Source organism: Ornithorhynchus anatinus, chromosome 7 (genome assembly GCF_004115215.2).
Source record: "Ornithorhynchus anatinus isolate Pmale09 chromosome 7, mOrnAna1.pri.v4, whole genome shotgun sequence".
NCBI classification, from domain to species: Eukaryota; Metazoa; Chordata; class Mammalia; order Monotremata; family Ornithorhynchidae; genus Ornithorhynchus; species Ornithorhynchus anatinus.
This window is the reverse complement of record NC_041734.1, coordinates 42,831,143-42,845,290: the sequence shown is the minus strand read 5'-3', so window position 1 is coordinate 42,845,290 and position 14,148 is coordinate 42,831,143. Positions and strand designations below refer to the sequence as shown.

General features: G+C 47.7%; 1 protein-coding gene across 4 annotated transcripts in view; it reads left to right on the top strand.

The window, feature by feature from the left end:
* PASK (PAS domain containing serine/threonine kinase) overlaps positions 1–14,148 on the top strand; it is a 49,199-nt gene that overhangs the window by 11,412 nt on the left and 23,639 nt on the right. For all 4 annotated transcript variants that reach the window (XM_039912625.1, XM_029069501.2, XM_007669176.3 and 1 more), the window contains 5 exons: positions 16–186; positions 1,782–1,922; positions 5,570–5,704; positions 6,675–6,944; positions 8,647–8,815. In XM_039912625.1, coding sequence (XP_039768559.1) covers positions 16–186; positions 1,782–1,922; positions 5,570–5,704; positions 6,675–6,944; positions 8,647–8,815 — 886 coding nt within the window. The remainder of the gene's footprint in view (positions 1–15; positions 187–1,781; positions 1,923–5,569; positions 5,705–6,674; positions 6,945–8,646; positions 8,816–14,148) is intronic.

Sequence of the window (14,148 nt, the reverse complement as noted above, 5' to 3'; positions counted from 1 at the left end):
TCTTCTCCGTCTTAGATCCTCGTCGTCAACGATAAAGCCTGCAAGCTCCTCGGCTGTAGCAGCCACGATCTGATCGGCCAGAAACTGTCCACGCTGTTTTCCAAGACCGACGACGACGTAGCGGAAGCTTTAAGTGAGGAGCGAATGGAGTCGGACGGACGTGCCGCGGTGACTTTTGGCATAGTGGTGAGTGAGACCGGAACCTTCCAAGGAAAGGGATCAATCAGGCGAAAGCGTTTCTCCAATTCTGTCGCCTTTCACTTAACCTGCCTAAATAACGACGACGACGACGGCGTTCGTTAAGAGCGTATTACGTGCCAGCCCCTGTACGAAGCGGTGACGGGGGGATACGGGCAAATCGAGTTCGACAAAGTCCCCGTTTCCTACTCTAGCCGACCCGCCCGGCATCCGCATCGAAATGAAAGTGAGGATTTTCACCGTGTTTTCTTTGCTCTTAAATTCTGATCGTCTGGAAGTCGTACGTACCCAGCGCGGTGTCACCGTTGTGACGGCGGGCTGAATCCGGGCTGCCCAGGATAGTGCCAGGCTGGAGGTGGAGCCTGGCCGTGGTGGTTACGTCCGCTCTTTAAGACCTCGTGTGGGAAATTTTAAAAGTTTAAGGAGGAAAAACAAGAATCGGAAGCAAGGCATCAGAAAATAATAGTAATAATAATAATGTTGGTATCTGTTAAGCCCTTACTATGTGCAGAGCACTGTCCTAAGCGCTGGGGGAGATACAGGGTCATCAGGTTGTCCCACGGGAGGCTCCCAGTTAATCCCCATTTGACAGATGAGGTCACCGAGGCCCAGAGAAGTGAAGTGACTCGCCCCCAGTCACACAGCTGACAAATGGCAGAACTGGGATTCGAACCCACGACCTCCGACTCCCAACCCCGGGCTCTTTCCACCGAGCCACACTGCTTCTCTAAATGAAAATGCTCAGTCAGTGTCAGAACTCCTGCGAGAAAAGTCAGGTGCACAGTATGTGGTAGCGTGTGTATACTTTCATTTAAAAAAAAAAATAACCGATTTATTTTCTTCTAGTAATAAGAAAAATAATTATGGTATTTGTTAGGCGCTTATTTATGTGCCAGGCACTGTAAAAATCATTTCATTTACCTGGCAGACAAAGACATGGAATTATTCTGGCAAATTTTCTAAATATGAATATGGGAGTTTTATTTACCTTTCTTCTCTAAAAACCTATAGGGAGTCTTAATAATTGTGGTATCTGTGAAGCGCTTGGTGCCAGGCACCGTGTTAAGCGCTGGGATGGATAGATACAACATCATCGGGTCCCACACGGAGGTCACAGCCTATGTAGGAGGAAGAACGGGTTTTGAATCCCCCTTTTGCAGATGAGGGAACTGAGGCCCAGAGAAGTTGCGGCTTGCCGGAGGTCGCAAAGCGGGCAAGTAATAATAATAATAATAATGATACTAATTATGGCATTTGTTAAGGGTTTACTATGTGCAAAGCACTGTTCCAGTAGCGGAGCTGGGATCAGAACCCAGGTCCTCTGACCCCCAGACCCTGCTCTTTCCATTAGGCCACGCTTCTTCTTAGACGTCTCGGTTGAACTTTCATTTAACGGCAAGGTTCAGATAGGTCCGGAGTCTTTTATCAACGTGCTAGCCTGCGTTAGCTTTTATGGAGCATTTCTAGCATCTATGGAGCATTTTCAGATAGGTTTGGAGTGTTTTATCAACGCGCTCGCCTGCGTTAGCCTACGTCCCAATTACACGATCTCTCTCTTCAAGTAGTTCCTCATCTGTGTTTAGGTGGACATCGTTGGGCGCAACAATGAGAAGATTCCTGTGTCCGTGTGGATGAAGAGGATAAAAAATGAGTGCGGTCACTGTTGTGTGGTTGTGCTGGAACCCGTGGAAAGAATCTCTGCTTGGGTCACCTTTCAAAGTGATGTGAGTTGACAGTGATAATGTCGGAGGGGTTTGTTGAGCACTTACTATGTGTCAAGCACTCTACCCAGCACTGGGGTAACAATAATAATAATAATAATAATGATGGTATCTGTTAAGTGCTTTACTACGTGTAAGTTCTGTTCTAAGCGCTGGGGGACTACAAGGTGATCAGGTTGTCCCACGTGGGGCTCACAGTCTTAGTCCCCATTTTACAGATGAGGGAACTGAAGCACAGAGAAGCGAAGTGACTTGCCCAAAGTCACAAAGCTGACGAGCGGAGGAGCCGGGATTAGAACCCGCGACCTCTGACTCCCAAAGCCCGTGCTCTTTCCGCTGAGCCACGCTGTAGATAGGAGAGAATCAGGTTGGAGGCAATCGGTGATCATTCATTCAGTCAGTTGTATTTATTGAGTGCTTACCGTATCTACCCCAGCGCTTAGAACAGTGCTCGGCACGCAGTAAGCGCTTAAACACCAACATTATTATTATTATTATTATTACAGTGTGCATTCATTCAGTAGTACGTATTGAGCGCTTACTATGTGCAGAGCACTGTACTAAGCGCCTGGAATGGACAAAACGGCAACAGATAGAGACAGTCCCTGCCCTTTGACGGGTTCCCGGTCTCATCGGGGGAGACGGGAAGACAAAAACAGTAGCAATAAATAGAATCAAGGGGATGAACATCTCGTTAAAATAATAGCAATAAATAGAATCAAGGTGATGTACATCTCATCTACTAAGCCGTCCCCGTATTTTTGTCTCCCCAAATGAGGTGTCAGACGCGTCCACATTTTAGTATGTTTTATCCTAGAGTCTTTAAAGTAAAAAAAAAGGTAAAAAAAAATCAAGCCTCCTTATTTTACAATAGGGGATGACAAAGCGAGATAATCAAGGAAGCAAAATGATGGCGTTATTCGGCGACCTAACTTAGAAGCCTTGACTCCAGATTCACATTCTAATCTTTAATAATATCGCTTCAAGCTCTTGGGTGAACTGAGCACCTAGAAAAATTAGCTTACATTTCTTCCAGGTCTTCGCTCTTAAGCTGGAGACCGGGCAGCCTCGTCTGTTGGAGGGAAATCCCTCTAAAGCTTCCCCGTCGCCAACCTGTCTCCCGGGTTCCCACCGTTAAGCAAGAGACGGAGCAGGATGGATCGAACGGTGACCGAGGGGGGAAGATGTTGATGTAAAAGAGGCTCGTGTGAAGAGCAGGGTGGTGAACTGAAGTACATTTATAATAATAATAATGGTACTTGTTCAGCGCTTACTATGTGCCAAGAACTGTTCTAAACTCTGGGGTCGATACAAGTTAATCAGGTTGGACACAGTCCCTGTCCCACATGGGGCTCCCACTCTGTATCTCCCCCAGCGCTTAGAACAGTGCTGGGCACATAGTCAGCGCTTAACAGATACCAACGTCATTAATCCCCATTTTACGGGTGAGGTAACCGAGGCCCAGAGAAGTGAGGTGACTTGATAATAATAACGTTGGTATCTGTTAAGCGCTGACTAGGTGCAGAGCACTGTTCTAAGCGCTGGGGGAGATACAGGGGAATCAGGTTGTCCCACGGGAGGCTCCCAGTCTTCATCCCCATTTGACAGATGAGGTCACTGAGGCCCAGAGAAGTGAAGTGACTTGCCCACGGTCACACAGCTGACAAGTGGCAGAGCCGGGCTTGACTCCCAAGCCCGGGCTCTTTCCAGTGAGCCACGCTGCTTCTCTGAGTGACTTCAGTGACTTGCCCAAGGTCACACAGCAGACACGGGGCAGGGTCACTCTCGTGGCTTTATATCCTTCGGGACCCTTTACCCTTAGCTCGCCTGGGTATTTAGTTGTTGGCAAGTCCAACTCCAGGGTCTGCGGGAAGGCCGGGGGCTACTTTCAGAGGCACTCTTAGCTGGGAAGGTGATATTCCATAGACCCAATTGCTTATATTTGCAAATGAAAGCGCATGTGCCCTCCGGCTGTTTTCTCCTGGAGCCTCGCTCGTTTAAATCAGAAATGATATCTCCTTCGAGCTCCTTTTACGTGACTCATCCCCACGAGACGATACCTCTGTTATTTCGGGCTCCCTTTGCTTCTAAGCAGCACTGGTTATTTTAGGTGAAATGGGATGAATTGCGCATTATTAAACCGCCCTTCTCCCTCCTTCCCTACTCCAGATCCCTCTGTCTCCTCCTTCGGCACCGTCCCCTCCCTGATGTTCTTTTTCCAAGCCAGGCTTTTTGGCTTCTTCCTTTTCCCTCCCCTGCTACCCTGAAGCCTAAATTGAATACTAAAATAGAATGTCCTGAAAGAACAATGGGACTTTGGAAAGGAAGCCAGACTTTTCCCCCCTGTCAGCACCTGTCCAACCCTGGCTCCCTCGCCATCCCGGCGTGAGCCAGGAGCTTTACTCTGAATGCTGAGGGTCGATGTCGCAGTTGAAACTGGTTAGGTGTCACCATGTTTTCAGGGACTTGAGGGTAATAATAATAATCGCCGTAGTTGTTAAGCACTTATTATGTGCCAAGCCCTCTTCCAAGCGCTGGGGTGGATACAAGGAAATCAGGTTGGACACGGTCCCCGTCCCACATGGGGCTCACACTCTTAATCCCCTTTTTACAGATGGGAGGCCCAGAGAAGTGAAGCGACTTGCCCAAGGTCACACAGCAGCTGCACGGTATAGCTAGGATTAGAACCCAGGTCCTTCTGACTCCTAGGCCCGTGCTCTATCCACTAAGCCACCCATTTTGGGGGCTAGTAGGGCTCTCCTAGGAAAATCGCAGGGCAGTATCCCACCTTATTTTCCAAATCGCTTTGGAAGGGGAAAGAGGAAGAAAAACGAAATGTCCTGGCTGAATATAATTCAGTTGCCTGCTTGGAATAAAAACTAAGCATTTATTAGTAAAGTGGGGGCAGTGAAGGGGAAGACTCCAGCAGTTCTGTCTTAAAGCCGCAGATCTTACCCTCAAACGGCACCGACTTTACAGTCCGTCCTTCTGCTTCTATTGGCGTGTGCTTTGCCCTCTCACTCTCTCTGTTAAATAGAAACCTAAGATTGATTCCTGTCCGGTAGGACTCACTGTTTGCCACTCTTTTTCCTCTGTCCGTCGATTTAAATGGCACACGTACTCTCACCGTCATTTTCTTCTAGGATGGGAGAATTGTAGAATTCTCCTAGGATACCCTTTTCACTTAGAATGGGAGTCCACTGGCCAGGGATTGGACCAGCAAGTAATCGGTAAAGGTGTTTCGGTTTTTAAAGGTAAACCACACTAAGCTCACGTCCTAACTCTTAGAGCCGCTTTCCAAAAAGGAGAAAATGGAGGAGGAGAAGCCAAGGTCATTTCAGGGAATATAGAAAAGAGATATAGAGATATAGAAATATAGAGATAGAAAAGACTACGGCAAAAGTCAGCTGAGTTGACTGATAATTGAAATCTGGATTCCCACGTAGATATGAGATCTCGTCTGGTAGATAGTGCCCGAAAATTCTCTGAGTCCACAGAAGAATTCAGAGAAATGTGTTACGGTCTTAATATGGGGTCAAGTCTTATGTATGTATGTTCCTATCGGGAGAAATTGAAGTTCGATCAAGTGGAAGGTTGAAGGGGAACCAATAGTGACTAAAGTGGCCGTGCCACGTGGACTCTTCTTTTAGGGAAAGATAACATCCTGTGACCTCTTCTTTGCTCAACTCTATGGTTATACATCTTCGGAGGAAGTCGCTGGGTTACAGATCGCCGACCTGATTCCTTCCGTGCAGATTCCTCCTCCTGGCAAGAAAATCCCAAAGGTATGACCTTGTCAATCAATCGATCAGTAGTATTTATAGAGCTCCTACCGTGTGCTGCTGAGCACTGTGCAGGGTGCTTGGGAAAGAACAATACGGTCAACTCGGTAGACGCGTTACTGGCCCACAAGGAGCTCACAGTCTTGAAGGGGAGACAGGCATTAAATTAGAATTCTGATGGGGGAATGGGAGGAGCTGGGGATACGTACTTTGAGAAGCAGCATAGCTCAGTGGAAAGAGCCCGGGCTTGGGAGTCAGAGGTCATGGGTTCGAATCCCAGCTCTGCCTCTTGTCAGCTGTGTGACTGTGGGCAAGTCACTTCACTTCTCTGTGCCTCAGTTCCCTCGTCTGGAAAATGGGGATTAAGACTGTGAGCTTCACATGGGACAACCTGATTACCCCGTATCTACCCCAGCACTTAGAACAGCGCTCTGCACCTAGTAAGCGCTTAACAAATACCAACATTATTATTATTATTATTATTATTATTATTATTGTTATGTACTTAAATGCTTTGGGACTGGAGGTGAGCTGAATATCAAATGCTTAAGGAGTACAGAGCCAAGCGTAAAGGCAATGTAGAAGGGAGGGTGAAGGGGAGGAATGAAGGCCTTTTCTGACTAAACGGCTTCTTCTGGGCTATTATTTTTCTAGCCACTTTTTCCCATTGGATTTCATTTTCTATAACAAATTGATTCGATTGAAATTTTGTACTCGGCGGTTTGTGCTTGATAATGGTCACGCGGTTCTTGGAAGGTGCCCAGGGAATTTTCCAGCTAGCCCTCCGAGTAGTTCTTAAGGATTCTGCCGATCGGAAGCCGAATATTGGTCTCTACTCTAGTTAGGAACTTGAAGCGAACCCTCCAAGTTACAACTGGGGCTTTTTCTTAGCTGACGATGGAGAGAGAGACACAGAGAGAGAGAAAGTGTGTTTGGCAGCTGCGTACTTCAACTCTTTTCGCTTTTCTTTCAGAATCTCGAAGTTCAAAGAACCGTTGGGAGAGCCAAGGAGGGCACTACCTTTCCTCTGAGTTTAAAACTGAAACCCAGGATCCCAGAAGGGGAACCGGAAGAGACGAAAACAGAACCCCCTTCAGACTACTGTTTTTTCTCCGCTTCTATCTGGGTTTTCACCACCATCAGTGGCCTCATCACTCTTCTACCGGATGGAACCATCTATGGCATCAACAACAGTTTTGCCTTAATGTTGTTTGGTTATGAAAGGTCGGAGCTGATAGGGAAGGTGAGGATTTTTGCTACACGTGTGATAGAATGGGGCCTCCGGGTTCTCCCTGGGATTGGTCTGTGTGGATTCTCCGCGCAATGACGGTGACTCCGGTGCCCATTACGGTTATGGAGGTGGTGGTAACCAGTGTCTGGAGCTTCTCTTTCTCCGAACTCCTGCCGTTCTCTCTTTGCTTGGCTCCCACAAGTAGAGGAGCCGAGAGTAGAAAACAGCCCCTACCGGTTGCAGTCTTCTAGAATTTGGGGTCTCCACTGAGAGTCCAAGAAGAGGCAGAGGAGTTACAGCAGGAGGAGATAAAAGAACAGTCAGTTGGCGAGAGGATAGAAGTCGGTTTCTCTTTTTAGTTTCCCTTTCTACTGCTCTTCTGCTCCATCACATGGACATCATCTCAGCTCTGGTTAGAGTTTGGGGATATCGCTGATGATCGTGCAGCTCCTCCTGTACCTGTCTCCGTAACTCCAGGCGAATTCAGAAAGATTGCTGTTTCATTTACGTGTATTTTTCCCTACTGAGCAAGAAAATGGGGCCGTGCGCTTATCTGTTGATGCTTTTGCTTTGAACCGGAGAACACGACACTTTGACAGACGTTGACATTTGCATGAAACAACCCAAGAGACAAAGAAATATCCTTAAAAGGACCCATCTATAAAAACCTATCGGGTAGTTAAACGATGCAGCCTTGTCATAAATGATGGATGAGACTCAGTCTAGTCTCAAAGATTTGTGGGGCGTGAACCCTTGTGAATTTTACAGACAAAACCTTTTTATGGCCAGAGCGATCACCGCAAATTGCCGAGTGGCTCCGTAGACGGGCAGGTCGTTGCCAGGATAGCCCTTGTGGTAGCCTCTGTGGGCCTCCCCACTTATTACTGTCATTTCCTCCTGAACCCGTCAACCAGAGGAGACAAAGTAGGTGGTCCCTTTGACCAGACACCTTCCCCGGGAAGCATCCCCCAGCTTCTGGCTGTTTTACCCCCCACCCTGACATGGTGCAGCATGTCGGACTTTGATCTAGCATTTATATTTCATAGGTAGTGGAAGCATGCTGCTAATCGTTTCTTTCCTTCTTGAAAAACTGCAATTATTTTTGCTCCTTCCTGTCTCCCCCCCGCCCCCGCCATCCCCCCATCCACACAAATGCAGCCTCGCAAACACCACCGTGTGAATCATTTATGCCCAGCTAGAGTTCTCTTTGTACAGTGGATCCCTTAGCCACAATGTGGCAGTTCTACAGAGGGTATGTGAGGGAAGGAAGGTCTATCAGGGGAAAGTGGAACAGGAAACGCAGCAGACGGTCGATCAATCAGTTGTCTTTATCGGTAGTATTCGTTGAGGCCCCGCTGTGTAAAAAGCACTTGGGAGAGAACAGAGTTAGAGGGAAGAGGGTGAAGGAGGAGGCGGGTTGTCGAAGGCGAGTGGTGGTTGTCGAAGTCTGGGATTTCAGAGTCGGAGAGGTTAGAAGCGGCACGTGATGCTTTCCTTATCCTTCAAGAGGTGGTGGAAGTTATTAAGGATAAAGCAGTTTAAAGGCGTGAAAGGCCTGGTAGAGCTTTTGAAGAAAAACATTTTCAGTAGGCTAATGGAAAATTTGATGTTTTATATACTCGGTCCATCTATTTCACGCATATGCATTTCTTCTTTACCCCCGACCTTTGCGGACTCGGCCTGGCTTTTGAATATTGAATGCGCTCTTTTCTAGAGCATCACGGTCCTGATTCCTGGGTTCTACAACTATATGGACCCAGTGGATGACAGTTCCTTGCCTTTGGTCCATCTTGTTGATTGCCTAGAGATGGAAAACATGAGTAGTGCTGAGGAGAGGAAGAAGAGCCATGCAGGAGACTGGCATCTAGCTAGCAGCGCTGAAGGTAAATGGCGAACGATAACGGTGTGATGGAAAGTTATAATAATAATTGTAGTATTTGTTAAGTGCTTACTAGGAGCCACGCGCTGCACTAAGCCCTGGGGTGAGTTGAAGCAAATCGGTTGGGACCCGCATGGGGCTCACAGTCTTAATCCCCATTTTACAGATGAGGTAGCCGAGGTCCAGAGAAGTGAAGTGACTTGCCCGGAGTCGCACGGCAGACAAGAGGCAGAGCTGGGATTAGGACCCATGACCTACTGACTCCCGATGCACATAATATCATCAGTATTAGCACATTTGAATTCCAATTTATTGGTATTTATTGATCTTCACGATCCTTTGTTTTTAGATCAAGCGGTGGTATTTCTTTGACCACTTACTGCGCAGAGCACTCCACTAAGCGCTTGGGAGATGAAAAGTAACAAGACATGTGAACTTTGAATCAGACTAGACTTACTCAGATGCCAATTTAAAACTGCTAAAGAAATGGTGCTAGTCCATTTCACAATTATGCCCACTGTTTAATTTGAACTGAGGAGGAGCCAAGTTGCTGAAAATGACCGACTCTTCTTCCTGATGTCGATCAATCTCCTCCCAGATAATTTGATCCGTGGTTAGGTCCTCCCAAACAGGTTATCCTTTGAATTCAGGGCAAAATCTCCTTGATTTAACCAAACAGCTATTTAAGCCAAAAAAACCCCCTCTTTGGCTGAGATAAATGAATAATTGAGCTCAAAGTAGATTTTCACTCCCGAAGTTGGCAGACATTTGCAGATCCGGCTATCTTTTCTACCGAATACCACATTTTAATAACAATTCTCCTTTTGAGACGTGAGCTGCTGAATGCCATTTAAATGAGCTCCCTACGTAGGATTTTATAGTTTAACCTTCTTTGCCATTGTGTAACTAGCAGAAGTGCTTAGAACAATGCTCGACACCCAGTAAGCCCTTAACAAATAGCATAACTATTATAAACAACAGCGATCAAGTTCAAACAGAGCCGGAAGATCGGTTCATCTTCTGGAAGCGGATAAGGGAAAAGTTTAATCCTGCTTGAATCCTAACCGTGTTCTTGAGCTCAGATCTGCCATTAAAAATAGGACCTTGGCTTTCTAGAATTTGCCGGGGTATCGGAGAGGCCTGGAAGCAGGTGAGATCTTGGCAGGGATCTGGGAAAGTCTCAGGATGGCGGTAGAATCGATAAATGCTGATATTTGCTGGGGCGCAGCCTCTGGCCAGTCCCAGAGTCCTAGCACTTTTCAGTTCAGATTTTTTTTTATGGTATTCGATAAACACTTACTACGTGCCGGGCACCGTACTAAGCACTGGGGTAGATACTAGTCGATCAGGTGGGACCCAGTCCCAGTCCCTATTCACCGTCGCAATGCCTATTTTATAGATGAGGTAACTGAGGCACAGAGATGTCAAGTGACTCACCCAAGGTCATTCAGCAGACAAGTGGAGCAGCTGGGATTAGAACCCAGATCCTTCCGACTCCCAGGCCCGCGCTCTGACCACGAGGCCACGCTGCTTCTCTGTGGGATATGGGACGAGGGAAGGAGGGGTGGTGCTGGCCAGGCCTGGGCCAGTTCCTAGGATAGAGATGCAGTAGACTTTGGCAGTAAGTCGCTGTGGGAGAGTGGTGGTCGCTGGAAAATAATAATAATAATGTTGGTATTTGTTAAGCGCTTACTATGTGCAGAGCACTGTTCTAAGCACTGGGGTATAATACAGGGGAATCAGGTTGTCCCACATGAGGCTCACAGTCTTCATCCCCATTTTACAGATGAGGTCACTGAGGCCCAGAGAAGTGAAGTGACTTGCCCGCAGTCACACAGCTGAGACGTGGCAGAGCCGGGATTCGAACCCATAACCTCTGACTCCCAAGCCCTTGCTCTTTCCACTGAGCCACGCTGATCTTCCACGTTGCCAGTCTCTCCCTACCTCTCCTGCTGTCAACCGTCCCAGGACGAGATTAATCCCGCACACAGGGAAAGTGTGGGTGTGTCTGTTTCCAGCCCCCTAGAAATACAAATTAAGGTGAGAAGCAGCGTGGCCTGACGGATGGAGCAGGGGCCCGCGAGTCAGCAGGACCTGGATTCTCATTCTGGCTCCACCACTTATCTGCTGCGAGACCTTGGGCAAGTCACTTCACTTCTCTGTGCCTCAGTTCATGTCTTACGCTGTCGAGTCGTCTCCCGCCATTCATTCATTCAATAGCGTCTATTGAGCGCTTCCTATGTGCAGAGCACTCTACTAAGCGCTTGGGAGGTACAAATGGGTAACAGATAGAGACAGTCCCTGCCCTTTGACGGGCTTTGGGTCTAATCGGGGGAGACGGACGGACGAGAACAGTAGCAGTAAGCGATGCCGTGGACACGTCTCTCCCAGAGCGCCCCACCTCCATCTGCGATCGTTCTGGTAGTGGATCCGTAGAGTTTTCTTGGTAAAAATAAGGGAAGCGGTTTACTATTGCCTCCTTCCACGTGGTAAATTTGAGTCTCCACCCTCGACTCTCTCCCGTGCCGCTGCTGCCCAGCACGGGGGAGTTTTGACTCGCAGCAGGTTGCTTTCCGCTCGTTAGCCACTGCCCAAGCTAGGAATGGCATGGCTAGGCCTCTGCTTGACTCTTCCTCCCTCAGTCGTGATGGATAGAGTACTGGAAAGTCTCCAGGTGCGACCCTGAGAGGGAGTGTCTCGGTGACCTCATCTGTGAAATGGAGATTAAGACCGTGAGCCCCGTGTGGGACCAGGACTGTGTCCGACCTGATTAGCTTGTATCTACCCCAGCGCTTAGCACAGTGCCAGGCACGTAGTAAATGCTTAAAAAATACCATTAAAAAAAGGTGTTGAGCACAACCAAAAAAACCCCAAAAAACCTGCCATTTCACTCTCCTGGAACAAGAACAACCCCAAGGAGGTGGAGAATCTTACACTGCCTACTGCTTACTCCGGTTCAAGCAAGAGCGTAGTTGTATCAACCCGATTTGCTGGTATCCAACCTGATTTGCTTGTAAGATAAAGTAAAAAGATAAATTATGGTATTTGTTAAGCACTTACTGTGGGCAAAACACTGTTCTAAGCGCTGAGGTTGATACAAGGTGATCAGGTTGTCCCACGTGGGGCTCACGGTCTTGATCCCCATTTTCCAGATGAGGTAACTGAGGCACAGAGAATTAAGTGACTTGCCCAAAGTCACACAGCTGAGAAGTGGCGGAACCGGGGTTAGAACCCACAACCTCTGACTCCTAAGCCCGTGTTCTTCTCCACTAAGCCACGCTGCTTCCCAGTGCCTAGCACATAGTAAGGGCTTAACAGATACCACAATTATTATTGTTTTTATGGGTCGACAAGATGTGGTCCTGCCAGTTCAGGATTTAGTCTCGGTTTTTTACCAGCCCTCATGCTGACCTCTGCATTAAGTTGAGTTCTGGTCTCCATTACCTCTAGTCTGCATTGTCTCTTTCGAGAGAGAAGACTAGAGTTGGTTGTCACCTCCTTATTAAGCCACTGGGGTGAAAGCTTCTAGGAAGAGATCTTTGGAACAGTTCGTGCTGTAGTTACTGTAATTTTTTTGTTGATTGTACCATATCCCCCACCTGGCAAACCTGATGGCGGGATGAAAAAATGTAAAAGAGAGTTTCCAGATTCTTTTCTTAATAATGCCACTATTACCGGCCTGATTTCCAACTCCTCAAAATGGAGAAGCTTAGTAACGGATGCTTGTTGTACCAAGAGCTGAGTTGGGAAGACAAAGCAGCCACTTAATTAGATTGGTTCCGCGCGTGTTTCTCTTCTGGTTTATTCTTGGCAGTGCACTACTGATGCCTAGTGGTTAAATGTTGGTATTTGTTAAGCGCTTACTATGTGCCGAGCACTGTTCTAAGCGCTGGGGTAGACACAGGGGAATCAGGTTGTCCCACCTGGGGCTCACAGTTAATCCCCATTTGACAGATGGGGTAACTGAGGCACCGAGAAGTTAAGTGACTTGCCCAAATTCACACAGCTGACAAGTGGCCGAGCCGGGATTTGAACCCATGACCTCTGACTCCAAAGCCCGTGCTCTTTCCACTGAGCCATGCTGCTTCTCTGCTAGCCCCCCCCCCCCCCCCGCCTTCCCTCTATCCTGGGTAGACCTGCCTGGACTTTAGGGATTTTTCCAGGGGTTACTCTGGTGGGAAAAAGGGATGGAGAGTTGGAAAAGCCCAAGAAACTACCTGTCAGTTAGATGCAGAACCTGATGCCAAGCTTCCTGGGCTTGGGGGACTAATTAGTGATATAAGCCTTCTCGAGGGTCAGAACCGCATTTTTTTTGTTTCTGCTTTAATCTCCATATGCTTAGTACAGTGCTTTCCTCGCACTAGGTACTCAAAAAATACCATCGATCGATTCTGTCGAGAAGCAGCGTGGCTCAGTGGAAAGAGCCCGGGCTTGGGAATCGGTGGTCATGGGTTCGAATCCCGGCTCTGCCACTTGTCAGCTGTGTGACTGTGGGCGAGTCACTTCACTTCTCTGTGCCTCAGTTACCTCATCTGTAAAATGGGGATTAACTGTAAGCCTCACACAGGACAATCTGATTACCCTGTATTATACCCCAGCGCTTAGAACAGCGCTCTGCACATAGTAAGCCCTTAACAAATACCAACATTGTTATTCTGGTAGCGATGTGGCTCTTTTTGCCCGTACATCTAGCATCAGAATTAAGCCGTCTCCGTGGAGATTCACCTCAAAAATGGTATTTCAATCGAAAATTATCTTAGAGAAACACGCTTGCTCGGTACAGACGTGGCTATTAAAAGTAACGAGTTCTTAGTGTAAGCAAAATATTTACATTTTAATATAAACGAGGGCTTAACGTTTGATTAAATACTACAGTGGATTTGATTACAGGACTCGTACAAAAGCCAATCCGATTCTGTAGTTCTTCTGAAATGGGCCTTGATGAAAGGGGAGAAAAAGTCGAGAAATCCTATTGCACCGAGGCTCTGTCTGCAAGTGATTATGCAGATGACCGTCAGCCCTCCGGAAAGATCGGGACCGGCTCTATTTTGAATAATTGATTAAAAAAAAAACCACCTGAAGTCAGAGAATGCCCGGGTCCATGCCTGGGTCCCATTTCTCGTCGAGGACCGGGGTGTGGTGAGAGAGGGCCCCTGGATTCCAGCCATAGATCGAAAGCATGACTCAGGCTGGCCGTTTTTCCCTCCCGCGGGCCCGGAATTCCAACAGAGCTGAGCTAAAAATACCCTGCCTTCATCCTGGAGACCAGGGCTGCGGTGATAGAGCATGGGCTTGGAAGTCAGAAGGTCACGGGTTCTAATCCTGGCTCTGCCGCAT